The following is a 21,921-nucleotide window of genomic DNA, read 5'->3' as shown; positions in this document are numbered from 1 at the left end:
GGACCCCTACCTACCATCCTTTGTGATAACGTCTGAGTAGGGGCCACCGCCTATAGATGAGGGTTAATGTAACACAGTAGGGATCCTAGGACACGGGTGGTTGGGTTGCCCACCAGTATCTCGGTTCAGACAGGACTCCCGCCTATGCTGGACCACAGGCTGGCCTGGGTCCCCAAGCAGGAAGCATCTATGAGGTGGTTCACACGAGAGCACTATGTAATGACAGGGACAAGTTGAGGGATGACCGCCACTGAGAGGGTGGCCAGATGAGTAGGGAGGACACGGATGATAGGAGGAGGTGTAGAAGCCTCCAAAGCTTCTCTGGCAATTGCTGCCATACGTGGGCACCATTGCAGGCTCATAGGGCCCAAATTGTATCCTGCAATACTGACTACAGCCGGCAGAGGCCGCCCCAGTCACTGCTGGGAACAAACCTTCCAAGGCACCAGCTTTGCTGTGATGATAGCACAATAGGTCACCCAGTGGGCACTCAGGCGACCTGTCAGAGGCTATTTGTACATAAATGTGCCAGCCCAGTCAGGTAAGTATCTACAGAGCCAGTGAGGTATCAAAGAGGGCAAAACCACATGGCAGGGAGAACAGAAGCCTGTGTGTGTGTGTGTGTGTGTGTGTGTGTGTGTGTGTGTGTGTGTGTATGGGGGTGTGGGGGTCAGAGGACTATGTCTAGAATTGGTTCTCTCCTTCTACCTTTGTGTGGGCTCCAGAGACCACACTCAGGTTGCCAGGGTCCTGTAGCAAAAGCAAGCATCTTCCACTGGGCCATCTTCCCGGAACTGTTTGTGCTTCTCGTGCCTCGGTTTCCCCTTCTGTGAAATGGGAGTGGTTACAGATAGAGCCTTTCTGAGGACTATCCTCAAGGACTGTCGGGTTAGCACAGTATTGTATTTATAATAACAATGCCTAGGAGAATATTCTCTGTCCTTCCCCTCACAAGGCTAAGACCCGTGGTACATAAGACAGACCGACAGAAGGAGATGCACACATTTCTGATTAGTGTGTAGTCACTGTACAAAGCAATGGCTTCCTCCTGCCATCAGCACACAGCTGTAATGTGCTTTGGTTAGGTTTAACTCCCACTGCCCTCTGTTCCCGTCCCTCACGGATGCCCGTCCTCTTTCCAAAGAGTTCCTTCTGAGCGTGGTGGCTCACACCTTTGACCCCAGAAGACCAAGGCAGGGGGATTGCTCTGAATTCCAAACCAGCCTGGGATAAAGAGTGAACTCTGTCTCAAGGCAACAAAGCACCACGCACAAAGAGTCCTTTGTACTGTCTTTCTTCCTTCCTCCACCACTACCAGGAATAGAACCTGGACCTGGTGCATGCTGGGTAAACCCTGGTGCATGCTGGGTAAGCCCTGGTGTATGCTGGGTAAGCACTCCACTGGTGACACGTCTCCTTGCAGTCCTTGCCTTACTCTTTTAAGTTTGCAGTCTGTACAGGAGGAATGTACAGATGACCTTTGTCTTTCTGAGTCCAGCTTGTTTCATTTAATCCAGCGACCTCCAGCTCTGAATGTTTCCCTGTAAATGACATGACACCATTCTTTTTCTTTTTAAGATTTATTTATTTTAGTTATATGAGTAAACTGTAGCTGTCTTCAGACACACCAGAAGAGAGCATCAGATCCCATTACAAATGGTTGTGAGCCACCATGTGGTTTCTGAGATTTGAACTCAAGACCTCTGGAAGAACAGTCAGTGCTCTTAACTGCTGAGCCACCTCTCCAGCCCTATAAGTCCATTCTTTATGGCTGACTGAAACTGCACTGCACACACACACACACACACACACACACACCCCACATTTCCCTTATCTGCTGATGTACACCTTGGTTGGTTGCACAACTCAGCCGGTGTGAAGAGTTCCCAGGCACCTCTGTTGTAAAGCACATTCACTTAGGATGGGTGTAAATCTTAGGATACCTGGAGCCTTCCACAAATAAAAACCCAGATGGAGGAGGGGCATACAAGGACCCACCCCAGGGGGAGAGGTTCTTGGTAGTTATTGTCTGCTGAGGGAGGGGAAGCTACCTTTGTTCAGGGTGTGACCACTAGAAAGTTGCCTGTGAGCCATTCGGTGACCGTGCACACACACATGCATATGTCTGCAGGCAAGTGTAATTAAACTCAGTGGGCCTCAAAAAACAAACAGAAACAGGAATGAAAGTTGGAGAGGGACCTGTAAGGGAAAAGAAGGAGTAGAGTCCAGATGGGGTAGGAGGGGACAAGATGGGGTAGGAGGGGACAAGAGGAACAGGGTTGTTATAGAGATGGTTTGGTGGTTCCAGGCAATCCAAAGCTTCTGGCTTCCAAGGACTGCCACACTCAGAGAGACCCATGCAATATTCATGATTAAAATAATAAGAATAAAAATTGAAAAGCATACTATATACATGTATGAGATTGTCAAAGAACAAAACTTCAAAGTATTTTCTTTTTTTAAAAAAAAGATTTATTTTATTACATTAAAAAAGATTTATTAGTTGCAGTGGTTAAGAGCACTGACTGATCTTCTAGAGGTCCTGAGTTCAATTTCCAACAGCCACATGGTGGCTCACAACCATCTGTATTGGGATCTGGAAACCTCTTCCGGTGTGTCTGAAGACAGCGGTAGCATACTCATATAAATAAAGTAAGTAAATCTTTAAAAAAAAAAAAAAAAGAAAGGAAAATGCCACAGGACTGGGGATGTAGCTAATTAAATTGGTAGGGTGCTTGCTTGGCAGGCATGAAGCTTGTGTGTGTGTGTGTGTGTGTGTGTGTGTGTGAGCGCGCATGCTCACGTGTATGATTAGTTTTTGTGGTTGTGGATGTACACATGTGAAGGTCAGAGGGTAGCTGTCAGTTTTCTCCACCCACCATGTGGGTCCCTCAGTCAGGCTTAGCAGCAGGTAAGAGCCATCTCACCAGCATTGAAGGGCTGAGGCAGGAGGATTGGGGGTTTAAGGTCGTGGCAAGGCTGGGCTGTCTGAGACCTTGTTTTGAAGACAGAAAGAAGACCCAGAGAAATGTGAGGTCTGTGTGTCTGTACGATGGTTTGAAGTTGATCCCAAGAGTCACCATAAATCCATTACAGGGAGGATACGGGGGTGGGGGGCGAAGGTGAGGTGGTGATGAGCAGGGCGGGGCCCAGCAGGAGCATTCAGTTCCGTTCTCCCCTGCCCTGATGTCGGTGAGAAGCTCAGGGCTGGCTTCACGGGGGTGGGAGGGGGGGAGGTGGGGTTAAAAGACAGGGCTCTTCCTGTCTCTACTTCCTCCCTAATGTAGGGAGCCTGCTTAGAATGGCACATCCTGAACCCCATCAGTGGGTTAGCTAAATTCACTCAGATGTGGGTGTCTCTGGCCTTGCCTTTTCCATCCGCTAGCTGCTGGCCTCAGCAGGCTACAGGTCCTGTCTGGGGACCATACCATCGGCCTGCTGGTCTGCAGCTAGCCCAGTAATTTTCTTTAAAGGCTAAAGCCGTAGAGTAGGCACCTTGGTCAGGTGCCCACGTACCTCTATTAGGGGAGTGTGGATAATCCTCAAGGAGCTCTTGGTTCCAGCCCTGGGCAGTCAGTCATTCAAGGGAGCCAATGCCTCGGGTAAAGCCCAGCAAGGGAGTAGCATTCAGAACTGTCCAGAGACTGGTATGCCTGCCGGGAGGTGTCAGGAGCCTGAGCCTCTTGGACAGAGCCAGCTGGGTCATTGGGCAAACTACAACCTTTAGAATCCACAGGTCTCTGGCCCAAGTGGCTGGTACTGGTTCTAGAGCAGCCACCTGTGGCCTTGGCAGGAGTTATACATCAAGTGCAGAGACAAAGGGCACAAGGGTGTGGCTGGAAAAAGTAAGTCCGGAGGTTACAGCAACGCCTGAGGTAATCGGGGCTACTCGGATGACACCTACCTTCCTCTGGCCACTTCTTCTCACTTAGGCACGGCGTGCTGGCTGGAAGAGATCCCCAGACCAGAACATGGATCTGCATGAGGTGACACAGCGGGTACAACCTGGGTCACTAACCCTCTATTTCCCTCCCTGGTCCTGTCTAGCGCAGTGTCATTTCCAGGTGCTCCAGGGACGTGCCATGGACTATTCCTTTCTTAAACGGTCCAAAGAAAGCACCAAGTGTGGCTTTGATCTGGAGTTTCAAGAAAGACTTAGTCTGGTGGGGGTGGTTTGTTTGCTTGTTTGTTTGTTTGTAAGCCTCCAAACCAACCTTGCCACCGGGCAGGCTCAACTTCCCAAGTCCTAGGATTTAGTTCAGTCAGTGAACCTACTCAAGCAGTGCTGTGCACCTTCTGATGCGGGGTTGGTTTCATGCGAGCTGCATATCAAAGTTCCTGCACGCTCTTTGAAGATCTCATCCCAGGCCAGGGCCAGCAGAGCCTTTGTAGGGGGAGGGTGGAGTTGGGGGGCGGGGCACGGATGTTTACTAACATGCCATTATAATTTACAGACAAGGGCTGACTAGAAGTCAAACAGAAAGAACTATCTGCAGCAGCCACAGTTCCAGTCCCGGCTTCCTTTCTTTTCTCAGGCCAGTTGTTGCTGCAGCCGTCCACTGTGAACCACGAGAGGTCATGGGGAAAGTCCCGGATATCGTCATGCGTGACAGCATCTAATTAATCATCAACTCTGTAACGTGATCTCCAGCCTATAAAAGGGGAACCTTTGGAGTCTTGTAACCTGACCACTGGCCTTCACAGACGTCTCCAGACCCAGGGACTTGTGCCCCAGGAGGAGCCCAGGCTAATGGGTTCTCGCCTCAGCCCTGAGGCCAGTAAGTAGATTTCCTGTATACCTCGAGTTGGCTTCTGGAGTGGACAGCAAGGAATACAGGTGGGAGGTCTGGAGCGGGGAGAACGGAGACTTCATTGGCTCCTAGAATGGGTTTCTCTGTGGTCTGGGCTGCGTGAGGGAGTGAGCTTCCGGTCTTCCCAGGAACCCAGCAGATGCTTGGTGTCCCAGGTCCAAGATAGCTGGCAAGATACACACCCCCTCCTCCCCCACCCACTACCTGTAATCGGTCTTTAGGAACTGGAAAAGGGAAAAACAAGGCTGGGGCGAGGAAAAGGGTAGAGCTTAGGAGGGCTGGTGGAAAAAACGTGGGACTTCAACTTTGCCTAATCAGCGGTGGCATCGCGGGCAAGTTATTTAGTCCCTGGGCCCTCGGTTTTCTCATCTGAAGGATGGGACAGTGCCACCACCCTACTGTCCTTTAGGGCTTCAAATGTAGACATCTAAATAGTAATACAATAGAAAGTTTCTCTGAGACACTTATCTGTACCTATGGTCACATGTCCCTTGACCGAGGGACCTGGGTGAGTGGGCAGGAGATAGCATTCCACGCCTTAGAGCACAGACTGGGACCAGGCACCCTAGACCTGCCCTGCAAGCCAATCAGCACCCCTGCGTAGAGCCCCGTGGTGAGCACCCAAGGCTCACTCACAGTGGGCCACGCCCAGAGCTGCCTCTGCTGGGGCAGCTGTGTTTGGATTCAAGGCAGGGCAGTAACAATGCCAAAAGGGATGAAGGATGAAGTGTAACAGGTGCAGGTTTGTGTGTGTGTGAGAGAGAGGGGGGGAGGGAAGGAGGGAGAGAGGGAGAGGAGAGACGGAGACTGTGTAGCTGAGCCCACAATCTCCCTGGGGCTGAGAGGACAGGAGGCTGCAAAGGGCTGAATGGGTGCCTAGCATCCCAAGGCCTTGGTGCTGACAGCTGGGAAGCCATCATGGAGCAGGCGGCTGAGCACCCTACAACCCCAAAAGTCTTGCAGCACAGATGATAATTCGTCTTCATCTGCCCAGGGCTGGAGATGACCCTATCTATGGACATGACTTGCTTGTCCCCAACTTCTAAGCAGTCTAGATGAAGGCCAGCCAAGAATTCTCTAGCTCTTGGTAGAGAATGCTCTGAACCCTGTGCCAACCCTGCCACCCAGGGCAGACCTGATTAGAGAGCCGTGTTTAGCTTGTGCCCACGTCTGCCACTGCCCAGCCCAGCAACGGAATCTGTCAGGTTGCTCAGTCAAAGGGCCAGAAGCTTCCTGCAAGTCTCTGTGGAGAGAGTGGGGTAGAAGAAAGGTGCCCGCCCCTTTCGTGCCACTGTGACCCAGCTCTAAAGCCAGGAAGCAGCGCTCAGTATAAAGGAAAGGTGGGGCTCCTGTGGAAGACAAAGTCCTGAAGGCCTTCGAGAGACGGGCAGGGTAGGGTGGCCTTCAGCCCTACTCCACCTGGGTCGTGTGTAGTGAATAACCAAACGAGCCATAGGAGAGACTGAGTGTAGCAAGGCCAGGCCTCAAGAGGCCCCCTGTGGCTTTGCCAGTGTTGGTACGTCCTGGGAGCCACACCCAGGGAGTTGCTCGCAGGGACACAAGGCCTGAGCTTGCAGAAGAGAGAGGGTGGTTCAAGTGCTCTGCTTACCTTTCTTTTAGCACAGGACATAGCTCCCAAAGACCCCTGGGAAGGCTCCTAAGTGGGGATGAAGCTTTGCCCAATCAAGCGCCAACCAGGCCAAGGATTTCTTTTCCTGGGACTCCTGTGACCTCAGAGGTCATTCCTGGGGCAGCCCTCCTTCTTCTAAGCTGATGTTCTGTCAGCCATCTGAACTGATATCCTGACTCCTGCCTCTCTTCTGGAAAGTGGATGGGGCAGTGAACTGAACTTCTGTCTTTCCCAGAGCACTCCATCCCATCCTCTATCCTCCTGAAGATGGCATGTGGCCAGGTGAACACCCTGCCTACAGCCAGGAAGGACTGGCCACCATTTTAAGATGAAGCAGTCCAAAGTTCCAAGACCTGAAGGGGATTTGAACCCTCCATGGAGACTGTAGTGGATGAGGCTGGGGCTCCAGCTTGGCCTTATTTCTGCTTTTGTCGTGGTCCAGCAGGGTTGCAGAGGATTGTTTCCAGCATCTGTTCTTGTCCAAGATCATTGCTCAAGCCCCTTACCAAGCCTATCCATGGCCTCACTTGAGACCTTGATATCAGTGGTGGCTGTGACCCAGCTGAGTGATGGGAAGGGCCGGCAGCACCAGTACCTCAAGGTCCTATGTCTGGCTCTACGGGCAGATCTGTGGTCTGCAAGTGGAACAGGGGACAGCCAGGTAGTGGGGGATGGGGTTTCTCTGGAGTCTGGCTCAAGTTCAGATTGAGTTCATCTTTCTTTTTCAGCCAGCTTCCTCTTCTCACCACCCAACCCCCATTTAAAGAGGAAAGGCAGGTCTCTGTGATCTGATCAGCTGGGCCGGGGAACTCCAGTTTCCTCCCAGCTAAGGTTAGAAGGGCTGGCCAGCAGGGAACTTCCCCTCCTGGCTGTCAATGCCTTCAGAAGGTCCCTGGGTTCCAAAGCTCACTCCAGGCCTTGGAGGGGGGGGTGTGTGCTATAGGTATCTCCTTTTCTCAGCTTGCACCCCTGTCCTGTGGGAAACTGCTGTGTCCCCCTCTCTTCCAGGGTCGGTTAGTCACCTTCCGTGGGAGAGGGCAGATGCAGCTAACCTGTGGGAGAAGGTGGTCAGAGAAGTGGAGAGAAAAAGAGGGCCACCTGCAGGGCATGCACAAGTCAGCAAGCCGGCCAGCCCGGCTCCTCCTGCCTAGACCCTTCATCTAGGGGCTGGCAACATGGCTCAGCAAGTAAAGGTGCTTGCGGACAAGCTGAAGGAACATATAGTTCAATCTCCCAGACCACAAGGTAGCAGGGGAGAACTGACTCCTGCGAGTTGTTCTCTGAGCTCCGCCCATGCGTCCGGGTACTTGCGCACTCAATTAAGAAGTAAGTGTTAAAAAACAAAACAAAACAATAAACTCATCCTAGTTCATAAGTCTAAGTCTTTGGTTTCGTTTTGTTTAACGAGAGTTCGCTGTCTATGTAGCTGGCTTGGTCTGGGACGCCTTCTGTAGACCAGGCAGGCCAGGAACTTGTCATTACCTCCACAGTGCTTGGTGACAGCACTACCACACAAGCAAGCTGCCTTTTCTATTGGATCCCAGTAATGACGACGGCTTAGGGGTGGGTTTAGACACGGCTGGTATACATGTAGGTTCTTAGAATTCTCGTGCTAGGCAGAAGCAAGGAATTGAAGTCAGGGGAGGTTAATAGACTCAGGCAGGTAGAGTGTGCTACCCAGTGAGCTTTAAGTAGATCTCTGTGGTTTGCGAGATGAGGCTTGGGGTGGTTTGGGGACTGGTGGTGGTGGTTCCAGGGTGATGGAAATGGTGGTGGAGGAGGCCAGGGTGGCTCAGGGTGCTGGGCGCTTCCTGGAGAGCCGGTGGGTTAGAATGGGCCCTCACTGACTCCCCGTTCTGCTCCACAGATGCAGAGGTACCCCGCGAGGCTCTTAGTTTCCATGGGAACGCCACTGGCGCACAAGTGCATCTGGATGACCTGCGGAGCACAGCGCGCAGGCGCGGCACGTTCCATGACGGCATCGTATTCAGCCAGCGGCCCGTGTGGCCCGGTGAGCGTGTAGCGCTGCGGGTACTGCGACACGAAGATGGTTGGTGCGGTGGCCTCCGCGTGGGCTTCACGCGCCTGGACCCTGCTCAAGTGGCCTCGTCCTGCCTGCCACCCTTCGTGTGCCCGGACCTGGAGGAGCAGAGCCCTACGTGGGCAGCGTTGCTCCCAGAGGGCTTCGTTCGTGCAGGGAATGTGGTCTGCTTCTGGGTGAACCGTAGAGGCTGGCTCTTCGCCAAGGTCAACGCTGGCCGCCCCCTCTTGCTGCGCAAAGACGTGATGGTCCAGGGCGCTCCGCTCTGGGCGGTGATGGATGTGTACGGGACCACGAAAGCCATTGAGTTGCTGGGTGAGACAATCTGTAGGGTCCTGCGATACTGAGTGTGGCATGGAGACAAAGTTCCAGGTGACTTCACGTGCCTGGCTAGAGGCCCTGGTAGAACGGTTTATTCTTCCATTCTCAGTATGCCATCAGCCCATGGCCAGGACACCGGAAACACGAAATGGGCAAAAGCCTTAGCGTTGTCCCTATAAAGGATAAGATAGGACCAGTCCTCTAAACACTGTTATGAGGCTGGTTGCGGTTCACAAAGGAGAAGGCATTTGGATAGAACCTTGCTTGCATCTTAAGTAGTTCAGCTACACTAAGGTGAACAGAAAAGAAAACAATCAACAAAAACCAAACCAAACTAAACAAAATACCTACAGAGACGTGAGATCTCGGCTAGGTTCTTAACACAACCGGGAGACCAGCAGTCAAGAAAGGAGCGTGGTGCTGTAGGGTAGCGAGTGCGCATGTGCGTGTGGGTATGTGCATGTCTGTGCTCCTGTGCGGATTCCTGGCCCTAAACCTCCCTTTCTGCCTTAGATCCCAAAGCCAACGCCTGGATCACCAGTGGGGAGTCTGTGCCAGAGCCTGAAGGTTAGTACACACCCTGGGGTCCGGCACCGAGACTGTGCCAGAGCCTGAAGGTTAGTACACACCCTGGGGTCCGGCACCGAGTGGCTAGAAAATCTGGCTGCTCAGAGTCATCTTTCTAGGTCCTACAGTCAGGTTTCTCACAGGTCTTAGGCCAGTTTACTGACCACTAGAGATCCAGACACAGTGTAATGTTTCTGCCTTCTAGAGCATGTCTGCTTTCCAAATTAGAGGAGTGTATTCATGAGCGACCCCTCCAAGTCTCATATGACCTAATCTACCCTCAAATTTTTTCTAAACACTCTTCCAAATGCTGAGACTACAGCCTAGTTTAGTTTCTCTTTTCTTTAAGGAAATTAGAAGAGGGAAAAAAAAAACCCACAATATCATGTATGTGCCTGGTGTCTTCAGAGACCCTAAGAGGGAGTTGGACCCTCTGGAACTGGAGTTGCGGTTATGAGCTACCACAGAGATGCTGGGAATCAGACTATGCTAAGAACATAAGAACAAGTGCTTAAAGCTGCTGAGCTGTCTCTCGATAGCCTCTCTCTCTCTTTTTTTAAAGCATAGTGGTAGAATGACGGCTCGGTTGGTGATATGCCTGCTCCGTCTGAGGTGAATGAACAGGCACGTACTGGGAGCATGGAGAGAGGAGAATCCTTGGGACTTGCTGTCCAGGCAGGCTAGCCAATCAGCGAGCTCCAGGTTCAGTGAGAGAACCTGTATCAAAACCAAGGTGGAGAAAAACCATGATGGAGGAAAGGCCCTGACATCTACCAGACAGACATGTACACATACACACTCACAGAGAGACAGTTAGACAAGTGTGTACACATGCACACAACACACACATACAAACATGTACACATACATAAACATACATGTACACACAGATGGATGTGTACACATACAGACACATGCACACATGTACACACATATGCACAAATACACACACATACCCAAACACACACACACACTAGCATACACACACATATAACATACAAATACACACTCACACACACATGCAGACACATGCATACTCACATATGCACACACATACACACACATGCACATAAGGCTGGGGATACAGTTCAGTGGGTAGTGTTCACTTAGCACGCACAAAGCTCTGGGTTTGATTTACAGCACTGAATAAAACCATAGTGAAAAAAGCCAGGTGGGTATACAGGCTAGGTGTAGTGGATTGTCTAGAGTGTGCCAAGTAAGTCCTGGCTCTAGATTCAGTTCCCAGTATGAGGAAAAAAATAAAAGGCCAAACCAAACCAAACCAAACTCCATCCCTAATCAAAGCTTTATGGGAAATGGTGACACACACCCTTAATCACAGCATTTGGGAGGGAGAGGCAGGCAGAGCTCTGAGTTTGAGGCCAGCCAGAGCTACACAAAGAAACCCACCAAAAATAAAATAAAATATAAAATAAAGCTTCACCAAATCAGCAGAAGATAAGCACATAAGCAGAGGAACAAACTCGCTAGACTCCCTTGTTATTTGTGGCTGTGTGAGTGTGTGTGCACAAAATGTGTGGGCTTTGTTTTCCTTTTATCTGAGCTAGAGCTTTGTTGGATCCCTGTACCTTCAGAGGATGTGTTCCAAGAGGCTAACGATGCCCAATCCCAGTATCCTGTGAGCTGTTGCTTATGCTGAACTTGGATTTATAAATTCATCACAGGAACAGATCATCGATAATAACGGATAATAAGACAGAGCTGTAACAGCACACAGTCACAACAATTATATAGTATTCACAATTTTTTTCTCAATCTTTCCATTTGATAGTTTCAGACCACAGATACCTGAAACTGGGGAGCAACCGCCTAGATAAGGGGCTGTGGGTATTTTGTAGGCATTCACGCAACTGCATTGAGTGGATTCTTACGGGAGATCCTGTTCCTTGGGAGCTTTCCTGTCCTGTGGTAAGAGACAGGTGGCCTACCCTCCGTGTGTGCGCCTGACCTATGCTTTCTTGTGTTCCAGTCACATCAGGAGAGGAATGTGTCATCTGCTTCCACAACACTGCCAACACCCGCCTCATGCCCTGTGGTCACTCACATCTCTGCGCCTCCTGTGCCTGGTACATCTTCAAAGACACAGCCAGGTGCCCCATGTGTCGCTGGCAGATCGAGGAGGTGGCTGTTGTGTCTTCACTGAGGTCTGGGGAAGGCTCCTGAGATGGTGGCTCCTTGGAGTGTGTGGCAGATGGGACCTGGCTCTGAGGCAGGCACCCTTGCAAAAGAAGAAGCCTCTGTCTGGATGTTGGTCAGCAAGCCTCATTAGCCGTGAGGGAGGCTCAGTGAGACTTTCCCCAGCCAGAAGTTTCCTAGAGGCTGATAGGGCACAGAGACATCTCTCTGGCCACTTTGGGAAGTCCCCAGCATAGCAGAGGCGGCCTGAGCCCTCTTGCTACAGCAGAGGACATGAAGGGACCTGTCTGTGTCTGGTAAAAGTACCAGAAGCGGGGACGTATACCGCCGTGGAGATCTCCTTGCTGATTTGTAAAATAGCAAAATAAAGTTTGCTTTTATAATGATGTCTCCTTCACTGTACTCAGTGGGAGGAGGGGGCACTCTGAACTGTTTAAGCTGTTAAGGCATTTGGGGACATGGTGGCCTGCCTGGCCCCTTGTGGGTCAGCATTCTGCCCTGCCACACACTTCTGGTGCTTGACTGTGTCCCTCTGTACAGCTGTCAAGTACTGGGCTTTCAGGAAACACCGAGATACTGCTCACGGAGTGGGAGAACGAAGTCTAAGATGGGGGAAGCTGAAGTTGGGGTTCACTGACTCCTGGGTGCCTAGTCACCGCTGAGGTGCTGCACAGAGGAATGGGGAAGAAGAATTGGGGGTTCCAAGGCCCTAGAGTAGGCAGAGACCAGGTGCTCCCCAAACTCCTGGACTCCCAGGCATCACTGAATTGAGAGCAGAGCTGTTGGCCCTCGACCCGGGGCAGGGGATCGGAAACTCTGGCTTAGCTCATCCGTGATTGTCCTCAGCTTGGCAGAGGCTGCTTGGAAGAGCAGAGAGGCCTTCTACAGGCTGAGGCTGAGGCTCTGTAGGCGAAGGCCTTCTCCATGCGCCCCACTGTGGGTCTCAATGGACGAGACGGTCCATGTTTATCTATACCATATTTATTGACGGCTCATCACGGAAAATGGATGCACACCAACTTGTCAGGGTGGACCAGTTCAATATTTGTTGCAGGGAGGAATGTCTGGGAAGGGAAGGCTATTGGCTAAACCCTCAGGGCCTCTTGATACCTCATTAGCATGGAGAACTCTGTTCTGGGTGACCATGTGGGGAGCATGGTATGTGTTCCCAGCCAGGAATCTAGTAGGGAAGAGGGAGGCGCCTACCATCAGGTGTGTCCTGAGTGCTGGGGTCTCAGACCTGCTCTACCTTGCCAAGTTTTCTGGCACGTTCAAGTTTCCCACAGTTCCTGACCACACTAGTCTTACGGTAAGAACTGGATGGGGGCTCTGGCAGGTCCATGGGCTCTACTCACCGAACACGGCAGGGATTTGGTCAATACTCCCAGCTCTGAGTCATAAGGCCACACCTACTCCAACAAGACCACATTTTCTAATGGTGCCACTCCCTGGGCCGAGCATATACAAACCATCTCAATTATGATGGCAGTCTCTTTGTTTGTGACCTCAGAAATATTCCTAACCCTGTGACAAAATATCTCAACCGAGGTGACTTCGGGAAGCAAGAGTTTATTTTAGCCCACAATTCCCAGTTCCAGTCCAGTGTTTCCAGGAAGTCAGAGCTTGGGACAACAGGTCGAAGTGGGTCCATAGAGTCATCCTTCCAGTTGAGTTCTGGGGACCTTAGGAGGCTTCGACACTGGAGGAAGGCAGGCATTAATGTCAAGGAAGCCCAACTTGGGGCTTTTCTATGAAGGAACCCCAATGCCCAGCATATTTGTCAATAGTAATCAGTTTATACTGTTTAAATTGAGACTGGGGGGCTGGAGAGATGGCTCAGTGGTTAAGAGCACTGACTGCTCTTCCAGAAGTCCTGAGTTCAATTCGCAGCAACCACACGGTGGCTTACAACCATCTGTAATGGGATCTGATGCCCTCCTCTGGTGTGTCTGAAGATAGCTACAGTGTACTTATATATAATATGATATAATATAATAATAATATAATATAATATAATACAATATAATATAATACAAATCTTTAAATGGAGACTGGGGAACCAAAACCCTTTGTCCCTGACTATGTTTTGTTCTATTTGTGGGAGCTCAGCCTCACAGTCTAACAAGATAGGTTAATTGGTATGAAGGGGAAGGTCAGAAACTGAGTCCTTGTCAGGTGACATATTAAAATAAAAAGGTCTTAGGACAGAGCACTGACCCCCGCTGTCCACTAACAGAAGCTGAGACTATGAATGAGAGGTTCCTGTACATGGAGAGCCACTTGAAAAACTCTTTACACCTGGTTTTATAAATCGATGGCCAGACTAGGTCAGAGATATGAATCTCTAGCTGAACAGTGAGTCATGGAAGGGTCTGCCTAGGGGCAGGAGCAGGGAACTTGGACCAGAGAAGCAAGACAAAGCTAACAGGCTGATATCAGTTTAGGGTGAGAAGCCTCTGTATCCAGAAGCTATTCATGGCTTCCTTCACCCAGCAACCACTGTGGTGATTGGTTTCAATAATTCACTTTTGGAATCGAGAGTCACCTGGGAACAGAGACTCAGTAAGGGAGCGTCTACTGCAGGTTGGTCTTTGGGGATGCCTGGGAGTAATTTCCTAACTGCGTTAATTGAGTTGGAATCTACCTTGACTATGGCTGGCACCATTTCCTGAACTGAGCCTCTAGACCAAAGGTTCTCAACCTCCCTAATGCTGTGATTCTCTAATACAGTTCCTTATGTTGTGGTGACCCCCAACCATAACATTATTTTGTTTCTACTTCATAACTGTAATTTTGCTATTGTTATGAATCGTAATATAAATATCTGATATGCAGGACAGCTATTATGTGACCCCTGTATAGAAATGCTGCTCTAGACTGAAAGGGAGAGAGAACCCAGGGTGCAAGCATTCAGTGGTCTGCTTCCAGACCACGGGTCCACTTTGACTAGTTATCTCAAGCTTGACTTCCTGGAAACGATGGACTGGAACTGGGAATTGTGGGCTAAAATAAACTCTTGCTTCCCTAAGTCGCTTTGGTTGAGCTATTTTGTCACACACAGGGTTAGGAATATTTCTGAGGTCACAAACAGAGACTGCCATCCTAATTGTGATGGTTTGTGTATGTTTGGCCCTGGAAGTGACACTGTTAGAAGGTGTGGTCTTGTTGGAGTAGGCGTGTTGCTGTGGGTGTGGGTTTTAACTGACTGGAAGTGGTTTTTCTACTAGCAGCCTTTAGATGAGGATGTAAAACTCTCATCAGACTGAGATGTAGAACTCCCTGCACCATGCCTGCCTAGATTCTGCCATGCTCCCACCTTGATGATAATGGACTGAACCTCTGAACCTGTAAGCCAGCCCCAATTAAATGTTGTCCTTATAAGAGTTGCTTTGGTCATGGTGTCTGTTCACAGCAATAAAACCCTAACTAAGACAATAATTAAAGTCTTTTATTTGTGTCCCTACTTTTGCATAAGAGTTGTTACCCACTGACAAATGCTGTGGCCTAAGCACAGGGATGGGGGTGTCTTTCTGGTTTTTATTTCTGATACAAAAGGGAAACTGAAGTTATTTCTGATACAAAGGTAAACGGAACTGTATCTCATTGTTCGAGGTCCAACCACAAGATCCAGTTGCTAATGTAAGATGAGAAAAAAATTAAAGTGCAAGTTTTTTTGTTTTTTGGTTTTTTTGGGTTTTTTTTCTGTGTGACTAAGGAGGAAGTGGGATCAGGAAACTGTGGCTTAGAGCCAGTCAGAAGCTGAAAAACAGCTTGTGGTTTGGTGAGGAGGAAGTGGGGTGTGCTGTGTTGCATCTGAAAGGGCACAGAATTGTAGGTACAGTAGTCTCCCTCTCCAGCCTTGCTAGGAGGCTCTGAGGCTAACAAAGAATTCACCTCAGATGCAACCGTAAGCTTACAAACACGGGAAGCCCAGAGTCTGAGGGACATGGGTGTCATGGGAGAAGAGGGACTCAGTTACACAGAAGGTGTGAACACCTGAGAAAGAGCTAGCAGAGCAGACAGACCTGGGTGTTCCCACAGCTCTGTAGGTTTGGTTACACACAGACAGTGGTCTGAAAATATCCGGACGCCTTGGGAATTAGAGAGGTGACTACTGAAAATAATGTAAATATCTGGTACACACAGACTCACATACCATACCACACGCACACACACACACACATACACACACACACCATCCCCCATTCCCCACCTCCTACCACTCACCATACACACACCACACCACACACACAAACACACACACACCCCACACATACCACCCCCTTATACCCCTCACACCCCCACACCACTCACCATACACACACCACACACACAAAACACACACACACCACACACACACCATATACACCACGCACACACCACCCCCTATACCTCTCACACCCCCACACCACTCACACCACACCACACACACCACCCCCATCCCCCACACCACTAACCATACACACAACACACACCACACACACCACTCATCCTACACCACACACACCACACACACCACACACACCACACATACCACTCATCATACACCACACACACCACACACACCACACACACACACACACACCACATACACACACACACACACACACACCCTACATCCCCCCACACCCCCTACACCCCCACACTACTCACCATACACACACTACACACCACATACACACACATCTGATCAGTTGACTTGAGGAGAGGGGTCACAGCTGGATGGTAGAATAGTCTGGAACCATCTAGATTGCCCTGTGAAGTTACCAAGAGATGAGAAATAGATTGAATGAGGGAATAATGCAGAAGTTCAAAAGGCTGCCCACCAGGAACTACAGAAGGTTAGAGAGAGAGAGAGAGAGAGAGAGAGAGAGAGAGAGAGAGAGAGAGAGAGAGAGAGAGAGAGAGATGGGGAGGTGCTCAGTGGAACACTGGAGCAGCATAGCTCATCTGAGAGGCTAAAACAGAAGGTCATTGGTTTGGAAGGTTCCAGTTGGACACAGACCATACTTATAAGTTGGGGTTCATGCTATAATCTTAGGACTTGAGGCAGGGGGATTGCTGTAAGTTCAAAGTGAGCCTGGGGATACATAACAGGTACCAGGTCACTCAGGGCTACTCAGTAAGATCTTGTCTCAAAAGTAGCCACCTCTTTACTTGCCTCCAATCTGTGAATAAGTAAATGAAGGAAGAAATGAGGAAGAGGAGTAGGGGAGGGAAGGAACCTATATAGGGTCCTCAAATTGGGTGAACTTATATATTGACTGGTAGACTCAGTCGTTCTTTTCCCCCTTCTTCAAGGCTGAGACACCTAGTCCAAGGACTGGAGAGATGACTCCAAGAGCACTTGCTGCTCTTGCAGAGGACCTAGGCTGGATGCCCAGCACCCACATGGTGACACAACCGTCCTCTGTTGTCAACTGCAACTACACACACACACACACAGTACATCCATACAAGCAAAACACTAATATAGATAAAATAAACCTTTACAAAAAGACTTGGATGTCTGGCTATAATTACAATTCCGAGTAGAAGACGGAAAGAGTATTTTTTAGAACACTAACAGTCCAAGAGAGATCTAAAAATGCTGATACCTAGACATTCCCAGAGGTCACCTAGCCGGATCCCTTGAAGTCCCTTGACACGCTTCACAGGGCTCAGAGCTGAAGCGGCTTACGCTTTAGTCTTACATCTGAGCAGATGTCGGAGACTTCTTAGAAGTCTCAGAAAGCCTCCGACGAGAAGAGAAATGCATGAGTTGAAGCCATTCGTAGTGGTTCATACCAGTAACACCAGCAAGGCTACGGTGGGAGGGTTGGGGCAAGCCTGGGCCATGTGGTGAGCTCTTGACCGGAAAATCGAAGAATTAAAACTAAAGCAGATTACAGTAGAAGAGGGAGGGGATGGGGATGGGACCACCCGAATCAGAGCTGATGTGTTGTTCCCTTTGAGATACTCCACTGTGACCAGTGAAGGAATCATTTTTGACCAGTAACCCAGACTGGGTTGAAAACATTTGCATTGAGTCTATCTGGCCTTCTAAACCTCCTAGCTTGCCCCGTGGTCTGCAAGTGGGGACAAACTCCTATGGGAGCTAATCTACCTCCCAAGAGAGGTATTAATCCACTCCCAACCCCCATGGCCCAGCATCTCCCACAAGGCCCCATCTCCCAATGCCAATCTATTTTTTAAAGATTTATTTATTTATTTTATGTATGTGAACACACTGTCTTCAGACACACCAGAAGAGGGCATCAGATCCCATTACAGATGGTTGTGAGCCACCATGTGGTTGCTGGATTTTGAACTCAGGACCTCTGGAAGAACAGTCAGTGCTCTTAACCACTGAGCCACCTCTCTAGCCCACCAATCTATTCCTTATGAGTGTTGGAAGGACAAACCACATTCACATAGCAACATATAAATGGTCCACAGGGATGTGAAGAAGAGTTAAATTTCACTAATGACAGGAAGGTGCAAACCAAAACCACAAAACCAATGAAGTGTCGGCCCACACTTGTAAAGATGGCCATTATCAAAGACACCGAGAAAGGGGAGTTTATGAAGATGTGAAGAAATGAGAATCCTAGTCATTGTTGTTAGGAGGTAAATAGTGTGGGGGTCCTCAAAGGATGGAAAGTGAAGCAGCCACATGGTCCAGCAGTTCTGTGAAGCCTGCCTGCATCCAAATCAGTAAGTCAGTGTTGAGAACCCCATCCTCAACTGCCATGCTCACCACAACACCATTCACAGTAGCTAAATCCGGGACAGCTTAGATGTCCAGGTAACAAGTGAGTTGACAAACTAAATGTGAATGGGGGTAGAATATTACTCAGCCTTAAAAAAGGAGGAAACCATTCACACGCTAAGTGAAATAAGCCAGACTGAGCAGAGTAATTCCCAATTGAGAAGGCTTTGGAAGGCTGATACACAGCAGGTAACTGCAGTCAGTAATAAGGGACCATTCGATTGAGGTTTGCCAAGGGATCTTACATCTCCTCATCTCAATCACAAATTGGCAACTACGAGAAACAAGAGAGAGGCTAATTAGCTTGATATATCTACATTCCAAAACATCACAGTGTTTAATTTAAACTTTTTGCCTATCAATCATAATTCAGAAAGTTTGAAACAAAATAAAGATAAATAGTTTCAGTGGTTGAGTGGGGGTTCTGACCTGAGACCCAAGATACTGTAGCCTGCTGGTCCTGGGGAGAGGGATCAGTGCCTCACAGTCTTGGTTGGTCAGTGTGGAGGTGGGGTTGGGCAAAGGTTACAAAGTACCATGAGGTGCCAGTATTAAAAAGACAGTAGCAAAACAAAAACAAAACAAAGCGGAAAAACAAAAACAAGAAACCAATAGCATCTGAAACCCAGTGTTAAAAAGCAGAATTGTAGTAAGAGAAATCCTGATGGATGCAGATTGGACTTGCTCTGAGAATCGCAACACCTGTAGTCAGCAGGAAGTAGTCTAAAGAGCTCTATGCCCACTCTCCCCTCTTACCTTCTTTCTCTCCTACCTAGTGTTGGCAGCTTAGAAGGGATTAGGGTGGAATAAGGGTTGGGAGGGAGGTAGAGGTATAAGAACACACACACACACACACACACACACACACACACACAAATTAGCTAAACAGATATTCCAACAAGTGTGCATGGTGCTTACAAGGACTAACATATCTCTCCTCTTCACCTTTCTCATCTGTTTTTTTCTTCCTTTCTATTCTCTTTTCCTTTGACATTGATGATAAAGCCTTCATACGCAAGTCATCTACTTTGATTTTATAAGACAGGGTCTTACTATGTAGCCCAGGCCGGCCTTGAACTTGAAATCCTTTTATCTTAGACTCCCGATTATCACCACAAGGAGGTCTGGCTTCCCTGTTTCTGACATCCTGAATGTGGTATATAGTCATATATATGTATATGTGTATATGTATATGAATATGAATGATGTCTATGTATATGAGGTATATGTATGTATGATTATAAGATTATATGTATATATGTATGTATGTATATACAATGTATATACGTATATACCTTTCCCAAGGTCCCCTGGGAACGAGAGAAGGGTAGATGAATGGTCATGTGCATTTTACTGCAATGCCGTTTTTTTTTTTTTTTTTTTTTTTTTTTTTTTTTTTTTTTTTTTTTTTTATGATGGGAATGCATTATATTTTAAGAAACAAAAGTATTTGATTTGGAATACACTCTGCTGATTCCTCAAATGCATAGTTAGCATATGAGCCAGCAGTTCCACACTTGCTGTGTGCCAATTGTTCAGAAACCACACACCCACACAGAACAACGTTCAGAGAGAACCATCCATTCACAATAGCCCCAAGATGGGAAGAACCCAAATACGAACCAGCTTATAAAGACATGGTGGAGGAGATCCAGAATCACAGCTGAGGAGTGTTACTTGGCCAACACAACTGTGTGAACAACTGATTCATACTCTGAGGATGAGCCCTGGAAACACCGAGGGAAGGAAGTCTGTCACCATGGGCCTCATGGGGCTGGAGAGATGGAGCTGCAGTTAACAGCACACCAGATTTCAGTTCTCAGCACCCTTGTCAAATGGCTCATAACCACTTTAACTTCAGCTCTAGGGGATTGACATCTTCCTCCGGCACCCATACATGTGTCATACATAAGCAACAACACCAACAATAAATGGGGTGGCGAGATGGCTCCAATGGTTGAGAATATTTGCTCTTGCAGAGGGCCCACATTTGATTGGCGGAATCCACAAGGTGGTTTACATTCATCGGTAACTCCAGAAAAGGAGGATAACTAACCTCTTTGATCTCCTTGAGTACCAGGCACACACACACACACACACACACACACACACACACACACACACACACACGGTGCACATACATGCAGCAAAGCACACACATAAAATCTTAAATTATAGAAATAAAAACCAAAGGGTCACATGTTACATGAGTCCATGCACATAAATATCCACGAAAGGAAACACAGACACAGAAACTAGTGGGTGGCCAGGGCTGGGTTTGAAGAAAACATGGTGTGATGGTTTGTATATGCTCTGCCCAGGGAGTGGCACTATTAGAAGGTGTGGCCTTGTTGAGTGTGTGTGGCCTTGTTGGAGTAGGTGTGGCCTTGTTGGAGGAGGTGTGGCCTTGTTGGAGGAGGTGTGGCCTTGTTGGAGGAGGTGTGGCCTTGTTGGAGGAGGTGTTTCACTGTAGGTGTGGGCTATTATACCCTCACCCTACCTGCCTGGAAGTGAATCTTCCACTAGCAGCCTTCAGATAAAGAGGTAGAACTCTCAGCTCCTCCTGCACCGTGCCTACCTGGATGCTGTCATATCCCTGCCTCGATGATAATGGACTAAACCTCTGAACTTGTAAGCCAGTCCCAGTTAATTGTTGTCCTTTATAAGACTTGCCTTGGTCATGGTGTCTGTTCACAGCAGTAAAAGACACATGGGAAATAAAAACTAAGCAGCAGTCACTACAGTGCTTGCCTAGCAGACACCAGGCTCTAGGTCAAGTCCTCAGCACTGCAGAATCCAGGTGTGGTGCTGCACTCCTACAAATTTAGCTAGGGAGGTAGAGACAGGAGGAGGACAAGTTCTAGATCACGACGTAAGTTGGAGATGCACATGGGTTAGACTGGAGAAATGGCTTAGCTGTTAAGAGCACCGACTGCTCTTCCAGAGGTCTTGAGTTCAAATCCCAGCAACCACATGGTGGCTCACAACCATCTGCAATGAGATCTGGTGCCCTCTTCTGGTGTGTCTGAAGACAGCTACAATGTACTCACATAATAAATAAATAAATAAATAAATAAATAAATAAATAAATAAATAAATCTTTAAAAAAGTAAAGAAAAAAGAGAAACAAAAGTTCTGGTCTCACAAATGAGACAAAGAAAGTAGTCTCTATCCTGGGGGGGGGCACACATTTGATGGTACTGAAGCCACCTAACTGTTACTTTAAAAATTTGTTTTTGTTTGTTTTTGGAGGCAGGGTCTTATTGTGTATCCCAGGCTGTCCTCGGACTTCCGGTTACCCTCTTGCCTTAGCCTCCAAGTGCTGAGATTACAAGGGTGAGCCACTGCACTGAGTTTAGGATGATGATTATGGTCTGTGAGTTATATCTCAACGGAAACATTTGTCAGTCAAACCAAAACCCCCACAATACTCCGAATGAAGAGCAGGGGGAGCAAAACCAAACAAAAGCACGCAAAGAAAATCAGGAAGACAATACAGATCCTGGCGTGGGAGCAACTGAGTGTGGCCCTGCACCCTGAAACTGCTAGGAAGATAGAGGGGGAGGGAAGCGTATCTCAGAGAGTCTGCGGGCCGGCGGTGTGGGAGCGGTGGGGGCGGAGGTCAGCTTGTAACCAATATGGC

At 48.7% G+C, this 21,921-nt stretch overlaps 1 protein-coding gene across 1 annotated transcript; it reads left to right on the top strand.

Annotated features, from left to right (window-relative positions):
• The first annotated feature begins 4,587 nt into the window (after positions 1-4,587).
• On the top strand, positions 4,588-11,695 carry NEURL3 (neuralized E3 ubiquitin protein ligase 3). Its single transcript, XM_080916836.1, has 4 exons — positions 4,588-4,778; positions 8,309-8,797; positions 9,317-9,370; positions 11,361-11,695. Exons 1-4 carry the CDS (start codon positions 4,751-4,753, stop codon positions 11,552-11,554), a joined length of 765 nt encoding a protein of 254 aa, XP_080772962.1. The 5' UTR covers positions 4,588-4,750; the 3' UTR covers positions 11,555-11,695.
• The last annotated feature ends 10,226 nt before the right edge of the window (positions 11,696-21,921 follow it).

Source organism: Micromys minutus, assembly GCF_963924665.1.
Source record: "Micromys minutus genome assembly, chromosome: 5".
Lineage (NCBI taxonomy): Eukaryota > Metazoa > Chordata > Mammalia > Rodentia > Muridae > Micromys > Micromys minutus.
The sequence above is the reverse complement of the archived record's forward strand: the minus strand, read 5'-3'. Positions and strand labels throughout refer to the sequence as shown.

Excerpts from the sequence above, each read along its gene's own strand:
- NEURL3 (XM_080916836.1), top strand. The coding sequence starts at position 4,751 with ATGGGTTCTCGCCTCAGCCCTGAGGCCA. Across the intron at positions 4,779-8,308 it reads TCGCCTCAGCCCTGAGGCCA|ATGCAGAGGTACCCCGCGAG; the intron begins GTAAGTAGATTT and ends TCTGCTCCACAG. Across the intron at positions 8,798-9,316 it reads GAAAGCCATTGAGTTGCTGG|ATCCCAAAGCCAACGCCTGG; the intron begins GTGAGACAATCT and ends TTTCTGCCTTAG.